We start from the raw sequence: 18,171 nt of genomic DNA, 5'->3' as shown, positions 1-18,171 counted from the left end.
GAGAGCTGGAAGAGAAGGGACCCACTGGTCAGACCCCGGAGCATCGGCCGGAGGAACAGACTCGAATGCCTCCGCAGATACCCCGGACGGGGCAACCCCCGAAACTGCCCAAGTCTCAGAACCTCTAACCCCCGCCCCGACCCCGAAGCCTGCAGATGCATAGGGGCCGGAAGCAGGAGGGGGAAAAACAAGGGGGCCGTGGAAGAACCAAGGCCGAAGCGACCAAAACCCCCAAGTCTGGGTCCCTACACAAGCGGGGCAGCATCGGAGCGTCCGGGGAAGCGACAAACCTGAGCGCATTGCAACATCCTACCCAGCAACGCACAAGCTGCCTGCACCCATGGGAATTCATCAGCAGACTGGGTGAATGGAGTCACAAACAAGCAAAAAAGCTCGCAGGACTCAGGGTCGAATGTGTTACCGACCCAACAATGCAGCATGACGGAGGCAAAAACAAGGAGATTCACCCTGAGACAAAGGGACAGAGCAACCTTCAACTCGCACAAAGCGAGAGGGGACGCAAGGGTCTCCACTATCGGACCCGAGAGCACCAGCGGGGTTTTCCAGGGCCCCTAGACTGGGTCTGTTAAGGGTTATCCCAGGCAGGGCACTGCTAACCGGCGCCCCAAACTACCAAGCAAACTGCTAAAGCTGAACCCTCGGGATGTGTCCACCCGTGAGGGCGAAGCAGGGGGTGCCACCACACAAACGAACCTAATATAAGGGGGGGGGGAACACAAGGCAGACCCCCTACCAGGCAAAAACAAATATAAAAGAAAAACCACACAAGTGGACAACGTACCCAGAGGGAACAGAGCCGGCCGCTGTCATAGGTGAAAACTAGCTACGCAGTACCCTGCGCCCCACCAGTGCTATAACTACCACTTACCCCAAGGTAAACAAGGGAGTAAAACCCCCAAACACTCGGGGCGGCCAAACGCCAAGCAGCGAAAAGCCAACAGTGGTAGACCCATTGTGACTTGTGGAAGGCAACCCCAAGCCCCAAGGGCGGTACTTACAGGGCACTCAGGGAGGGTGACCCTAAGCACATGCAGCCCGAGTACCTGAGAATACTACTCCCAGCTCACACGACCACCGTAAGAGCATCACTGAAAACAAGTCACAGCACTGAGACAAGACTGGAGCTGGAGCCACACGACCGTGCATTATCCCATCTGCCGAGGAACTGGGGCGGGGATCGCCGGCGCGGGGGTCTGGGGCTCCCCCTTCCCCCTCCCGAGGAGGGGGGAGCTGCGCAGACATGCGGCACGGCTCGTGTGACGTCATGCTTGTTAGTTTGTTTTCCGGGGGGAGTTCTGTCCACTCGTTTGTCGATTTTTGTTGTTAACCAGAATAGGGGTTTGTTTTGTGGCGCTTACCTTTCTGGGTGCCTGTCCCGGTCGATAGCAGATATAGAATGCTCCAAATCACATGTGCATTTCTATGGGCCATTGCTCCCCGTGCCTCTCTGAGGGGGCCAGGTTCTGGCTCGTGGTCCCCGGTAGGCCCTAGAAATCCACCCACATTGACTGATGCAAAATAGTTAGGGTATCCATATCAGCCATGAATAGCTCCGGGGAGCCGTAGGGGCCCTCCCCAGAAAATGAGTCTGCCCACGGCTGTGGGGCATGCTGGGAATAGTTTTCAAACTGGTGGATGCTCATTGGAAGCCTCAGGCCTCCATCTTGTACCCAAGTTTTGAATCCTACAATATATCTACGAGTGCATTAAGGGGTTATGCGCACCCCCGATTGAGTGCATTAAGGCACTATGTGCAGTTCAGAGGGTTAATACATTCAACATAACTAGTTAATATCACCATGATTAATACACTCACCATCACTGGGTGATAACAATAATACACTCACCATCACTGGGTGATAACAATAATACACTCACCATCACTGGGTGATAACAATAATACACTCACCATCACTGGGTGATAACAATAATACACTCACCATCACTGGGTGATAACAATAATACACTCACCATCACTGGGTGATAACAATAATACACTCACCATCACTGGGTGATAACAATAATACACTCACCATCACTGGGTGATAATAATACACTCACCATCACTGGGTGATAACAATAATACACTCACCATCACTGGGTGATAACAATAATACGCTCACCATCACAGGGTAATGACACCATGATTAATACACTTGCTAGCACTGGTTAATAACACCATGATTAATACATTCACCATCACTGGTTAATGACAATATGATTAATACACTCGCCATCACTGGTTAATAACACCATGATTAATACATTCACCATCACTGGTTAATGACAATATGATTAATACACTCACCATCACTGGTTAATAACACCATGATTAATACATTCACCATCACTGGTTAATGACAATATGATTAATACACTCACCATCACTGGTTAATGACAATATGATTAATACACTCACCATCACTGGTTAATGACAATATGATTAATACACTCACCATCACTGGTTAATGACAATATGATTAATACACTCACCATCACTGGTTAATAACACCATGATTAATACATTCACCATCACTGGTTAATGACAATATGATTAATACACTCACCATCACTGGTTAATGACAATATGATTAATACACTCGCCATCACTGGTTAATGACAACACCATGATTAATACACTCACCATCACTGGTTAATGACAATATGATTAATACACTCACCATCACTGGTTAATGACAACACCATGATTAATACATTCACCATTACTGGTTAATGACATCAAGATTAATACTCACCATCATTAGTTAATAACATTATAATAAATACACTCACCATCACTAGTTATTGAAAACATAATAAATACAGTCATTATCACTAGTTACTGTAAACATCATGATTAATATGCTCACCATAACTGGTTAATGACATCAACATGACACACACACTCACCTCTTGTACAGTAAGAATAAAATTGTCCTTACCATCATTAATGGGCAGAAGTTGTGTTTGCTATCGTCCTTGGTAGCCGAGCAGAGACTGGAAGCCGTATTACCTATTAGGGGAAATAAAACATTTAAGGTTTCTATAACTAAATTTTCCCATCAAAACATAATAAATGTTTAGAAAAATGTAATAATTTTGTTTATGTATTATGCTAAGAGCAGGTTCTATATTGGTACGGAGTACCAGAAGCATCAAGAGTAAGTATGGGCCAATAGGCCCTTTGCAGTTACTTCCATTCTTCCCTCTCATTTATCCAATTAATACCCAATGTTCCATGTTCTGTCTTGTGTTGGTCAAAAGTTTGTTCACCTCATACAAAACTGTTGCAACATATCACCTCACCCAAATGCGAGTATATAAGACAAGCTGTTTAATTAGGCATGTATTATGTTTCAGATCCTCATTTTTACCGTACCCGAGTACCTGAAATTTATCACTGTTAAACATCATGTTATTTTCTGCTGCTCAATCGAAAACTTTGTTGACATCTGCTTGTAGTTTTTCAATGTCTTCAGCAGAGGTAATTTTCATGCTGATTTTTGTGTCATTTGCAAAGGACGACACGAAGCTGTGACGTGTATTTTTGTCTATATCAGATATGAGAATAAGGAAGAGTAGCAGTGCAAGGACTGTACCATGAGGTACAGCGCTTTTAACATCGCGTGGACTCGATTTTATCTGATTGACTGTTACTCTTTGTGTTCTGTTCGACAGGAAATTGAGTATCCAGCGTCCTACTTTTCCAGTTATTCTCATTGATCAGAGACTTCTTTTAACAATATAAGAAGAGAAAATAATTGTTTGGAAAGAATTTATTTTCTGTGCACCAAGGGGTTGTCATATTTTAATGCAGAACAGTACAGTGGTTAAACAAAACCTGCTGTTCGATTAGACCATTTCAGCAGCCCATTATCTATTTCAGTAATTTTCCTTGTATTCCCAGCTCAGCAAGCTGTTCTACCATGATTTCCCTGTTTGCTGTATCAAAAGCTGCTGCTAGCTCGATGAAGACGGCTTGAGGGGAAGCTTCAATATGAGCGAAGTAGTCAGGAAAAGTGTTGTGTACTGAGCCCAGGCATAAATTAAAACAGTTGGGGAGACAGGTGCCCCTGTATACGATACGTGAGTCGGTTAAGAACATACAGTTGGGGAGACAGGTGCCCCTGTATACGATACGTGAGTCGGTTAAGAACAATGTGTTCAAGCACTTTACAAACACATGATGTTAGAGATATGGGCCTATAATTATCTGAGTGTGGTTTGGGGATATGAACAATAACACTCTTTGTCCAAGCATCAGGTAATACTCATTCACTTAACCCTTAAGCTGCAAAACACGTCATATGACTTTTGAGTAACTTATGCAAAAGTGCGCATCACGTCATATGACGTAATGAAGTACCGCACAAGATTTGAATAGCCAGTGGGGGGTAGTGGGGGCCCCCCATACGCTGCCTAGGGGCTATAGTAAACAGTCGCCATTTTGAAAAAATCTAGCTCCGCCACCAACGCGTGGAAAGCCTCAGTTACCTAGCAGTCACCATGGTGAGCGCACGGCCAAACGCCTCCCGGGCACACACCACTCAATCACTTACTCAAGAGTTAAGTGAATTATAACTAGTGAATTATTTTCTGATGGTGAGGAATGTGATATTGATAACTCTGACATTGATAAGCACTATACGCAATTGACCGATGATAGTAGCACAGAGTGAATTTGAGATACAGCCTCCTCCCATGGCGGGGCCTACACGCTCACCAGTGCCTCCTCGCCCAGTGTCTACTCCCATTCGTGCACGACCACACAGTTCTTGTACTTATTTAGAGTATGAGAATATTTTGGGCGATGAGTCAGAGGAAGGTGACTCTTTTTCTGCTTTTAATAAGGTGGATTCAGAACATAGTGTTACCATGCCTATCACTAGTGCCAGTGGTGTTACCAAGCGAGAATTTGTCGTGTCAGCAGCGTCTCACCCAGCCAAGCGCCGCAGCAGGGCACCACATGAGGAACCAAGACCCCTCATGTTCACGTGATATTACCTCATGTTCACATAGCACCCGTACTTTGCATAGACAGGCTTCAGCTTCTGGTACATGGTGTGCAACGATTCTTCGCCGTCGTGCCGGTGTTTCGTCTCGCAGGACACAAGGTGTACTTGTGTGGAGTGATGGTATTACAAACCTTTTCCCTGATACTGGCAAGGACGTGTGTGAAATAGACTATTTTACAGCATTTAATGATGAGACGCTCATGGAATATATTGTACACCAAACGAACCTTCATGCAGTTCATCTCATTGGAAAAATATAACAGAATTTTCACGATTACAGCATTGGAAAAACACCACTGTAGGTGAAATGTATTTATTTTTGGCACTATGTATGTTGATGAAACATTGTGTAAAACATATTATCTCAGATTATTGGAGCAAAGACAAGACTGTTCCAACACCTTAGTTCAGGATATATATGTCCCAAGACAGGTTTCAGATACTCCTCAGGTGTCTTCCTTTTGCAAGTAATGAAGACCGGACAGAGATTGATAGACTTTGGAGAGTCAGGCATATTATGAATGAAGTGATTGGAAAGTACAGATATTTCAATGTACCAGCACAGAAGCTGGTGATTGACGAATTCATTGTGCTTTTCAAAGGACGTGTTGGGTTCAAGCAGTATATTCCCTCCAAACGCAACAGATTTGGATTGAAATTCGTTGTTCTTTGTGACTGTGAAACAGGATACGTGTTACACATGATTCTGTATTCTATTAGCAATGTAGACATTCCCGGTAATGACCAACATGGTTTCTCAGGTAGTGTGGTAAAGTCACTGATGGCACCATGGATGAACAAGGGCCACATTTTATACACAGATAACTACTATACAAGTCCCTTACTAGCTAGGTTCTTGATTGAAAATAGAACTGGAGTGTGTGGCACAGTAAAGCCAAGAAGATGAGAAATGCCAGTGTTTGACAATAATCTTGAAGTTGGTGACTGCCAGCTAAGAAAAAGTGATCAAATACTCTCAGTTAGGTGGAAAGACGAGAGAAGTGAACTTGCTGACAACCGTTCATGATGGTACAATGGTGAACAGTGGCAAGGTGAACCGAGTAACAAAACAACCAGTATATAAGCCAGATTGTCTTCTTGACTATAATATCAACATGCGTTTGGTTGATAAACGTGACATGATGGTGGGCGCTGTCGAGTGTGTTAGGAAAACATTGAAGTGGATGAGAAAAGTGTTTTTCCATCTGGTTGACGTAAGCATGCTGAACAGCTACAATATGTATCTGGTGAAAACTGGACATAAACCAAGTTTCCGTTCGTTTGGTTTTACACTTGTGACAAAGTTACTAACAAAGTTTGGCAAAGAAATTCCTGGCATACAAAGACCCCATCATGAACCCAGTGTTGCAACATGCTGCTACACCCAGGCTCACTTACACGGAGGCCTTTTAAGCACACAGACTAAAACATTTGCCACCAGCTGGAAAGCGTGCATATAGACCAACGTGATTGCATAGTTTGTAGAACAAAAAAAAAAAAAAAAAGAGACCACAGAAACGTAAACTAGTGCAAATATGGTGTGAAGTGTGTGCAGTCCCGTTGTGCGCTGTCAACTGCTTCAACGACTACCACTATCTCCAAGACTTCTAAATGTGCAATGATGTTGCAAAAACCTGTAAATAGTGAGTGGATGTGTGTAAATATAATAATGAAAAATGTGAATACATACATGGCGTAATTGAAAACATTTGTGTGTGCATTATTGTGACACTATTAATCAGGTGTATACTTAATGTATGCAAGTTGCATTATAATTCAACATCAAGTAATATTATATGCAACACAATAAGTGAAAAAGTAAAGTTGAGTATAGTCTTTACTTAGCCAGGTCTCTGTTAAAATAATAAATGTTAGTTTAGTACATAATGCTGTGAGTAGTGCATTTATATCATCATTTTTTTTACCAAGTTATCTGACATTTTGGTTGAAAACTGATAGGCAAGTGTTATTTTGGAGTTTTTTTTTTTTTTTTTGCAAAGTTTGGTGTGTAATAGGTGCAGTAGTGATGATCAATATGGTGGTTATTGTAGATGTGTGACAGCAGATTTAGTTGAGGATCAATATCAGCTTGCATGTAGATGCAATGGAGTCAAGATACAATAAGGCAAGCAATTACACAACAGTAAAATACTATATCTGCTGTAAATATAAAATAACTATAACAAAAACACACACAAAAAACCAGCGTTGAATGTAATGAAACGCCATTTTCTGGGTGAGTCCCGGAGGCTCCCCGGAGCTATCCAGGCTGAATGGATATGTATAACTTTCTGGCATCAAAGTGCTAGGAGTTCTTGCCTACTGGGGACCACGAGCCAGAACCTGGCCCCCTCAGAGAGGCACGAGGAGCAATGGCCTATAGAAACCCGCTTGTGATTGGGAGCATTCTATGTCTGCCATTGACCGGGACAGGCACCCAGAAAGGTAGGCGCCCAAAACAAACCCCTATTCTGGTGAAATTATTGCTACCGAAAGCCGAACGAGTGGACAGAACTCCCCAAATAAAATTATCAAACTAGCATGAAGTCATCACGTCGCCGCGCCACCGTCTGCGCAACCTCCCCCACCCTCCCCGAGAGGGGGAAGGGGGAGCCCCAGACCCTCCACGCCGGCGATCCAACTGGTAGTTCTTAGGCTGGATGTCAAAATACGCGAAAAATGCCGCCGACCGAAGGTAGGGAGGGATGCCGGAGAGCCTCCGGGACTCACTCAGAAAATGGCGTTTCATTATATTCAACGCTGGTTTTCTGGGGGGGGGGGAGCCCCGTCGGCTCCCCGGAGCTACCTCACCAAAGATAAGTAAAACAGGGAAGGAACCGGGAGGCGGATACCACACGTCCTAACTGAACAACCAAAACCAGTGACAAAACAAAGACCAAAACAAGAAGAAAAAAAAAAGACCACCCAGGCCAACGACCAGGATGGCCCCAAAACTCAAGAGCAGGCCAGAGGGGAACAACGCCCAGGACAGCAAGTGGAATGGAGCAGAAGGAACCGCAACACTGAACACAAGCAGGAACAGCTCTGCCAGCACCACCCAACATGAGGTGACAGGACAATCCCAGACGATGGTCCCAGAACAACCCCGAAGGGAAGACAAGCCAACCCTATCAAAGACCAAAGGACCCTTCGCAATGATAGGAAAACCACACACCGCCCCTGAGACGAAACACGCAGGTGGGAGACCAATAACCTGGAACCTGTTTTTAGATTCGCAAACCGCGAATCTAAAAACAGCGACCCCGCAACCCAAAGGAGCAACATAACCAGCTCCGGCAGGGAAGAATGAGACACGCATTCCCGAGGCATCCAAGAGGAGAACTACCGAGGACGAGAACCGCAGGAAAGCAAACACACCCGGTCCGGAAAAGGAACAAAGAAAAACCGAAACCAGGACCGGAACCCAGCAAACCCGGTTCCAAGAAAAGGAACCAGAAAAGCAGGAGCGGCAGACCGAAAAGTCCACAACCCCCCCCCCCCACAGACAGCGCAACCCGAAGCCTGCAGAAAACCACACAGAAATCGCAGGAACTCAGTACCAAAACGGAACACCGGAGAAGTCGAAAAGCAGGACGTGGAACATGGACAGAGGCCCACTGGAGCACCAAACAGGATAATCAAGAAGCACTGACCCAGACATACAAAAAAGTGTAGCATGGGGGGGAGGAAAAACGGAAATAAGTAAGGAAACCACGAATACGGCCCAAGGAGCGGCCGGGAAGTAACGCACACGACCAACCACAAAATGTGTAGAGGAGTGCGTACATACCTGAGGGACCTTACGGACAGCAGGGTGCAGTCAGGCACCGAAGATAGGCAAGGAAAGTGTCCAGACAGGGAAAAGACCCAGGGGTCGACAACAAAAACAAAAGCACCAAAATGCGGGGCAGAGCCCCACAAGACAACAAAGAACAAAAGATGGACAAAAAAGGCACTAAAGACACATGCAAGGTGACCAAACACCCCAGTCAGGAACCATCAACGCAATCTCGCCAAGCGGGGAAGAGTAAACAAGGATGGAACAGTGAACAAGGGTGGGGGAGTGAGTAGAGTATCCCAAGAAGAAGCTCGCTCCAAATGCATGAGCCTAACTAGAGAAGCAAAGCTCTCCAAAGTACCCACGATGGAACTCAAACCGTTCTGTACGTTAAAGGAAAAGTCCTGCCAACCTGTGGAGAACTGTGAGGCGGCGCCCAAGCATATAACCAGCAGAGTAGCGAATAATAACTAGACTACCTGCAAGTGTGGTCTAGAACAGACATGCGAGACACCGTACCGACACGCAGAGCGCCCAACCCGCACCATTGCCCGCCAAAATATCACCCGGAACTACTGAATACGCAACAAAAGATAAGTAGTTCCTTAGTGTAAGCGTTTATTGACCAATCCCCACGAAACAATAGAAACTGGGATAGTGGCACACGTCACCCTTGCGGCACAATGTGGGCAGGAAACAACGGGCATAAAAGGGATAAGCGCAGAATCAGGAAAGACCGGAGGAATGACCTGCACTGTAATAGCCCCGGTGACGTGCGGAACCAATTACCACGTAACGTGGTGGTGGGGCCCCACGATTGGTGCAAGGGCGGGTTGGACATGTATGTGAGTGGGAATGGATGGTAAGAAACAGTAGCTGCCTCGCACGGGCCAATAGGCCCTCCGCAGGTCCACTGTACTTATGTCCGTATGTTTGTACGCACAAGGGGACACAGGAGGTAGTGAGCACCCAAAGGAGCCACAGACACTAAAAAGAACCTGATTAATGTCAGGGGAAAGGAAGCGAAAAGCACCAAAAAGCCATGTGGAGGAGGCAGACGCCACCCACAGGAGCAAACGTGAAGACAGAGCCCAAAAGGCTCAGGAAACTGCACAAACGTCAACTGACAGGAGAAGCGGGGCCCAAGAGCCAGAGCCAACCCCCACAAGCACAACTAGGCAAGCACCCCACCAAAAGTGAGAACCAGCACTAGGCCGACAGAAGTGCCAGACAAGACAACCTCACCTGCAGAGCAGACACAAGACCGTGCCACAACACAGGCGAGCCAAGTAACATACCAGGAGCAGCACTAAAGGTGTGCCCGAAAGCCATGCATACTCGAGGCAGTAGGCATAGTATGTACCGTTACCTGAATAAAATGCGAAGTCGAAGGAGAAATACAGCCAGAGGTGCGCGCCCTGCAGAAGACGAAGCAGTACAGAGGAAGAACAAAGTGACACCCCCAGATATAAATCCAAAACACCCTCAGCACCCAGAGGGGCACGACTGGAGGGAGAAACGAGCAAGAAGCCGTAGAAAACCACAAGAAACGACACGAACACACGAGCATACCGCCCGTAAACAAAACGCACACCGCAGCCCCAGCACACGAGGTACGAAACGCACCACCTGTCCACCGGGAGGCATGGCTCGTACACCAGTAGGATACACAAATCGTACACACAACATACAGACATCGTACAAACACCAGGAAGGCGTGCGGAATGAAGACAAAGAACGACGAAACTGGAAGTAGAGATGACACGAAAACAAAACAAGGCGAAAACGAAGCAAAAGAAAACAGATGATGGAAGGGAACCAACAAGGTCGACAAAAGACCCGATGGAAACCACATCGAAAATCAACAGACGTTCCAATAATATTGGAAGGTACGAAGAGACTTGCGAACGAACGAGAACCACGACAAGCATCCCTAACCAAGGAACATGCAGGGACAACGATACGAAGCGGTTTAGGCACTATGTACTAGGTCAATATTGAAATCCATCAATGTTTGTTTCACACCTTGTATGGATGTACCTTACCTGAACACCTTTTTTTTTTTTTTTTGTGAACAGCATCGCAACGTAAGAGCGAAAAGGGTAAGGAAAAGGGGGTGAAACACACCCCCAGGAACGACAGGACCGACGAACCCAAAGGAACATGGAACCGGACCCAGGGAGGGGTATACCCGAAAACAACAGGAACACAGAGGGAAGGAACAACCCCACTGAGGAACTGCCAGCCCCACACTAAAGGTACAAAGACCCAAGAGGGGCAAACGGGTCCGAGGCCCCCCAGGCAACCCCTCCCTAACCCCGGGAACCTCTACGGCATGACCCAGGGGCAAGCCGCACCCCCAAAGCCCCAGCTTAACAAGGAAAAGCTGGGGCAGCCGTGCAAACACTAATGAAGGGAGCCCACTGGTCAGACCCATACGGCACGGCTGGAGGAACCGACTCGAATGCCTCCGCCGCCACCCCAGAAGAGGAAAACCCCCGAGACCGCCCGAGTCTCAACCCAACCAGACCCCGCCCCAACCCCGAAACCCACCTATGGTTCGGAGCAGGAAGCAAGGGAGGAAGTGAGTAGAACAGAAGGGGAGGAACAAGAAGCGGAAGGAGCCAGAGCCAAAGCGACCCCCACCCCCAAGTCCAGAGCCCAACCACCAAACTGGGGCAGCCTCGGGGCATCCGGGGCCGCAAACCAAGAGCGTTGCAGCAACCTACACCCAGCAAGCAACGCCGTAGCCGCCTGCACCCGATTATCAAGACCAGTGGCCTGGGTGAAGGAGAGCGCGTACCGACAACAATCATTGGACGACTCCTGGTCACAAGAACAAGGACCCAACAGGCAGCATGGCGGAGGCACAACTGGTGAGTGTCACCCTGAGACAAGGGGACAGATCAACCGTCAAACTCGCAGGACGCGAGGGGGACTCCGGGGACACACCTAGAGAACCACGGAGCCCCCGTGGGGTTTCCCAGGGCCCTTAGCCTTTGGTACACGCTAAGGGAAGCCCAGGCAGGGTACCGCGAACCAGCGCCCAAATCTACCAACAAACCGTTAAAGCTGAACCCCCCGGGACGTGTCCACTCACAGGGGCCAAGCGGGGAGTACCGCAAACAGAAGAATTAAAAAAAAAATCACCTAGAACAGGAAAGGGGGACCATAGTAAAGGCAGACCCCCACCAGGCAAAAACAAAAGAAAAACCCCGCAAGAGGACAACGTACCCAGGCGGAACAGAGCCGGCCGCTGTTAATGGTGAAAACTAGCTGTGCAGTACCCCGCGCCCCTGCCAGTGACGAAAACTACCACCTACCCAGAGACAAACCAGGGCAACAAAACCCCAGCCGACTCCAAGGGCGGCCCAGTACCGAGCAGTAAAGGGCACAGCGGAGATAGAACCCAAGGCGACTTGTGGAAGGTGGCCCCAAGCCCCAAGGGCAGTATACAGGGCACCTAGGGAAGATAGCCCTAGGCACATGCAGCCCGAGTACCGTGGAATCTTACTCCTGGCTCACACCCCACTGGTAGAGACAGTCCACACCACAAGGCACAGAACTGAAACAAAAACTGGAGCCAGAGGCACTCGACCAGCCAGTAATATCATCAGCCAAGAACTGCCAGTTGGATCGCCGGCGTGGAGGGTCTGGGGCTCCCCCTTCCCCCTCTCAGGGAGGGGGGGTTGCGCAGACGGTGGCGCAGCGACGTGATGACGTCATGCTAGTTTGATAATTTTGTTTGGGGAGTTCTGTCCACTCGTTGGGCTTTTGGTAGCAATAATTTCACCAGAATAGGGGTTTGTTTTGGGGCGCCTGTCTCGGTCGATGGCAGACATAGAATGCTCCCAATCACAAGGGGGTTTCTATAGGCCATTGCTCCTTGTGCCTCTCTGAGGGGGCCAGGTTCTGGCTCGTGGTCCCCGGTAGGCAAGAACTCCTAGCACTTTGACTGATGCCAGAGAGTTATACATGTCCATTCAGCCTGGATAGCTCCGGGGAGCCGACGGGGCTCCCCTCAGAAAAGTCAAATAAAGATCACTGTAGTTAGACAAGAAGGATACACAAGTAAAAACAAAAATCAATAAAGATTGACAAGAATAATGTTCAATAAGAATATGGAATTAATGAAGACAAAAAAATTACAAGGTTAATCTTAATTAATTAATACTGACTTAAATAATCATAAAGTAATATAATCTTAATGATAATTAACTATAATTAGCTTAGTTATGATCCTATAATTAATATATACTTAAGAAAAATATGAACTCAATTAATTAAATCCAATAAATGACTAATATAAATCAAAATACCATTAAATTTAAAGATAACAGAGTAAGATAATACATTTGAGTAAGATTTTACTAAGATACTGAGGTAGATGCTTACATAAGTACATGGAGACTTTACTGAGAAGTTAGGAACTTTTATGGATGAGAGAGCATTATTTAACCAATAGAGTGAAAGACAGCACCTTGGACAAGGTTAGGCCAGGTTAGGCTCAGACACTCATGAGATATTTTCAGTATTGACATTGGAAAGATTCTGGTTTTCAGATATGCCACAGTCATTAAAGGTCAGTAGTTGTTGGTCACACTTTATTTCCTATCTTCTTCCTGCTCTTTCCTTCTTTACAATGATCGTTCCATTCCTAGTGTAGCACTGCTTAATAACACCTGGGTTTTGTTGGTGAATTTGATGCAGTCTGTAGAGGAGGGATCCATGCTGCTTGGTAAGGCACTCATTTATATAGAGGATGGTTTTTTGCTTTGCAGCTGTTTGCATGAGGTCATACTTAGCAGCCTGATTTGCAAGTTTGATGAGCATTCACGTAATGCTGTGGGGACTGTTTTAATCTTTTCTGACAGCCGATTTGATATCAACGTAGACTTTGATCTTTAAAATAATTAAGGGCGTGAGCTACATTACAGCAGTTCTCACCTTGTAGTTCCTCTGGTAGATCCACAGAGCTAATGATCAGAAAGTCGTGAAATTGTTGTTGTTCTAAGGCGTCTTCAGAGGCCACCTGGTGCATCTGGAGATTTATTTATTTTTCCAGCTTTTGAAGGATGTCGCTTTATCCTGGTTGAATTTCCCCTGGTCATAATCTTATTTATTTGCTCCATTGTGTCACTTGTGAATTGCTTGATTGTTGGTCATCGAAGATTAAAGGAGGCGGACATAGTTTGTTGTTGATGGGAGACCGTGGCTTGGAGGGCCTCAATTGCTTCCGACGAAACTAGATTGAAACTACACAATCTACACTAGATTGTGTAGTTTCTTCAGCCATTTGTTGTCCCGCAATGGTTTGAAATTTATACAGGGAGGCATAGATTGAGTGAATTCCACAGCTTGAGTTTTGAGTTGAGTCGTTGGCAGCAGCTGGGAGAGAGGGTTGGTAACGCCAGATGCTGTGTTTACCAACACTGGCGATGATCCCAGTGTTGCCGTTGTTTCATTTGGGTCTCTTGGTAACAAGTTAAATGGGTGAGAGGCACCTCTACCTTGCTTGTTGCCAGGTTTGGACATGTTTACGGTGGTAGATACTTGGTAATGTTTACAGAGGTAAATACGTGGAGGTGGGTTAAGCATATAGTGTACGCCTGACAGCAGGGTCATACATAAACAGGCACAATGAAAATTGGTTATTTATGGTTGATTACTGTTGAAGTTTCCTGTGAGTTATGGCATATTAAGTCTCCATGCACTTATCTCTTGCTAGACAGCAGTTAGGCAATGTAGTGTTGGGTGGAGACAAAATTAACCCGAATTTTCTGCCACAGTGCCAGTGTCTTTTGCCTGCATTCCCGCATAATTATCTGGAAGAGGAAAGAATACAACCCTCTTCCCCACCCTTTCTTTTGAAGGAATAGAGGTATGAAGAAACGCCAGAACTGGTTGATACCTGGTTGGTTGATATCTGGTTGATGGGGTTCTGGGAGTTCTTCTACTCCTCAAGCCAGGCCCGAGGCCAGGCCTAGGCTGTTGCTTGCAGCGACCTGCAGGCCCACATATCCACCACAGTCCGGTTGGTTCGGCATTCCTTGGAGAAAATTATCTAGTTTTCTCTTGAAGGTGTCCACGGTTGTTCCAGCCATATTTCTTAAGCTCACGGGAGGATGTTGAACAACCGTGGACCTCTGATGTTTATACAGTGTTCTCTGATTGTGCCTATGACACCCCTGCTCTTCACTGGTTCTATTCTGCATTTTCTTCCAAAATGAAGAATCTTCATTTTGAATCAAAATGAAAATCTTCCAAAAAACTGAAGACAAAACTCACAAGAAAAACACAGAAACCACAATGGTACCCCCAGCACCAGGCCAGGAACCACAATAGGACCCCAGCACTGGGCTAGGCACCACGATGGGACCCCAACACCGGGCCAGGCACCATGATGGGACCCCAGCACTGGGTTAGGCACCTGAGCCAGGCCATCTACCCAAAATGGGATGAGACACAAAACTCCAGAAACCTGCTGTGAGCCATACCCAATTGTCTGAGTGTCAAACAAGAAAGCCCCTGAACCCCAGGATGCACTACACAAAATATCTTTGGATGGTTGCCAGTATATGGATAGTCACCAGTAACTCTACAATTGCCAGTGACCAGTCACCAATGTCTGGTTCCTAGTATCTGGATGGTCACCAGAATCTGGATGGTCACCATTATCTAGAGCAGGGGTCTCCAAACTATGGCCCGCGGGCCACATCTGGCCCGCCACATAATTTCATCCGGCCCTCCAAACAAATCCCTGTGTGGTGGCCTTGAAAAAATAATTATCGTACGAATGGCATCGCAGAATTATTCAAAGCTGGGGCTGCTGACTGGTGGCGCTCAACCCAACCCAAGCTCAACCCAACAACTCAACGCAAGAAATTGATGCGGAGTTTGTTAACTTGCCTTATTATACAGCAGTTAGATGGCTTAGTTGTGGAAAGGTTTTGCTGCATTTCTTTGAGCTCAGATTAGAAATTGATTTATTTCTCACAGAGAAAAATAACCCTCAGCCATTATTATCAGAATGTGAATGGATTTGGAAATTGGCATTTTTTGCAGATATGACAGGTCATATGAATAACTTGAATCTGAAATTGCATGGCAAAACAAATTTGATCAGTGACTACTTTGTTCATGTCAAGGCATTCAGAGCAAAACTTGCGCTACTTGAAGGCCAGGTGAAGGTTAAGAATTTTGCTCATTTTCCATGTTGTGAAAAATTTCATGCAGAAAGTAAAGTTGAATTTCCTTTTTCATTTGCAAATGAAATAATTTCAGATTTGAAAAAACAGTTTCAGAAGCGATTTGCTGACCTTGATGCCAAAGCAAATGAAATCAGGCTCTTTCATAATCCATTTGACTGCAATGCTGAAAATCTTCCAACTCAATTTCAAATGGAAATTATTGATCTCCAGGCAGATGACAGACTGAAAGATAAGTATAGAGAAGGAAATCTGATTGAGTTTTATAAATGCCTGCAGCCAGATCAGTTTCCAAATTTGATAAAGTTTGCTTGTAGTTTTGTGTCCATTTTTGGTTCAACATACTTGTGTGAACAAACTTTTTCCAAAATGAAGTATGTGAAATCTAACTATCGAGCAAATTTGTCTGATGATCACTTGAAATCAATTCTTACAATTGGCTCATCTAATCTGGAACCTGATTTTAATGAAATTTTGAAGTCAAAACGACAGTATCATTCGTCACACTAATTTGGTTGCATAAAACTAAAGGCAGGAATCTATTTAGTTTACCCTGATTTTTTCCAAAAAGATATGTTTTAATTTTTCAATGTTTATACTTTAATATTTGAGGAAATTAAATTACTGGCACTGATTTGTTTTTTGTTTTTTTTCATTTTTTATTCCTCCGGCCCGCATAAATATGAGAAATATATAATGTGGCCCTTACATTGAAAAGTTTGGAGACCCCCTGATCTAGAGGGTCACCATTATCTAGAGGGTCACCAGTATCTAGAGGGTCACAGTATCTAGAGGGTCACCAGTATCTAGAGGGGTCGTCAGTAACTGAACAGTTGCCAGTAACTGAACAGCTGCCAGTAACTGAACAGTTGCCAGTATTTGAAAGATTGCCACAATTTGGACAGTCACCAGTCAATTGTCACCAGACAATTACCATATCTGAACAGGTCCCAGTATCCGGACAGTTGCCATATCTGGACAGGTGCTAGCATCTGAAAGGTTACCATTATCTGGACAGTCACCAGTAACCAGACAGTTGCCAGTAACTGGATGGTTGCCACTATCAGGACGGTTACAGTAACTAGATGGTCACCAATATCCAGATGGTTTCCAGTACCTGAATGGCCACCAATATCCAGATGGTTTCCAGTACCTGAATGGTCCCCAATATCCAGATGGTTTCCAGTACCTGAATGGCCACCAATATCCAGATGGTTTCCAGTACCTGAATGGCCACCAATATCCAGATGGTTTCCAGGACCTGAATGGCCACCAATATCCAGATGGTTTCTAGTACCTGAAACGCCATCTATATCCAGACGGTTTCCAGTACTGTACCTGAATGGCCACCAATATCCAGATGGTTTCCAGTACCTGAATGGCCACCAATATCCAGATGGTTTCCAGTACCTGAATGGCCACCAATATCCAGATTGTTTCCAGTACCTGAATGGCCACCAATATCCAGACAGTTACCACTACCCAGCCGCCAGCATCCGGACGGTCGCCAGTATTTGGATGGTCACCAATATCTGGAAGGTCATCAGTATTTGGACATTTGTCTGTATCTTTCTCGGTTAACCAGAAGAGGCAGTACCCTCACTTTCCAGGTCGATGAATAGATCAATATAGTCCAAACACTAACAATTCGATAAGTCAATGTCCAAGCCCCAGCAATTCCATAGGCCTATGTCCATATGCCAACACTTGCATAGGCCTATGTAAGACAATGGTGAAGCATACAGCACTCAAGTACTTTTGGTGGATGATGAGAGTGCGAGGAACAAGGACCTAGATTCACGAAGCTCCATGTATTTCTTCGTCAGTAGGTTTGCTACGAAGGTTCCTAAGTGCCGGCTAAGAACGCGCCAAAGGGCAATTCAGAGAAGTAAACTTACGAAGATTTCCAAGTACAGTGGTACCTCGGTTTAAGAGTTTAATCCGTTCCTGGAGACAGCTCATATTCCGAAAACTCGTAATTCGAAGCTAATTTCCCCATAAGAAATAATGGGAAATGAATTAATCCGTTCCTGACTACCCAAAAACCTCACTTCAAACTAAATTCTATACCTAATTCATCTAAATCTACACTACAAAACTATGTTCAAGTTATTACTTACCCTTGCTGATGACTCCTGTTGGCGTATGG

General features: G+C 45.7%; 1 protein-coding gene across 3 annotated transcripts in view; it reads right to left on the bottom strand.

Annotated features, from left to right (window-relative positions):
- The window catches only part of LOC138364616 (uncharacterized), a 155,363-nt gene that overhangs the window by 116,734 nt on the left and 20,458 nt on the right, over positions 1-18,171 (bottom strand). For 2 of the 3 annotated variants that reach the window (XM_069324562.1, XM_069324563.1), the window contains exon 2: positions 2,964-3,034. The exons of the other annotated variant lie outside the window; for it this stretch is intronic. In XM_069324562.1, the coding sequence (XP_069180663.1) occupies positions 2,964-3,034 (71 nt within the window). The remainder of the gene's footprint in view (positions 1-2,963; positions 3,035-18,171) is intronic. 3 annotated transcript variants of the gene reach the window in all.

This window comes from Procambarus clarkii, chromosome 14, assembly GCF_040958095.1.
Source record: "Procambarus clarkii isolate CNS0578487 chromosome 14, FALCON_Pclarkii_2.0, whole genome shotgun sequence".
NCBI lineage: Eukaryota > Metazoa > Arthropoda > Malacostraca > Decapoda > Cambaridae > Procambarus > Procambarus clarkii.
This window is presented reverse-complemented; position numbering and strand designations above follow the sequence as displayed.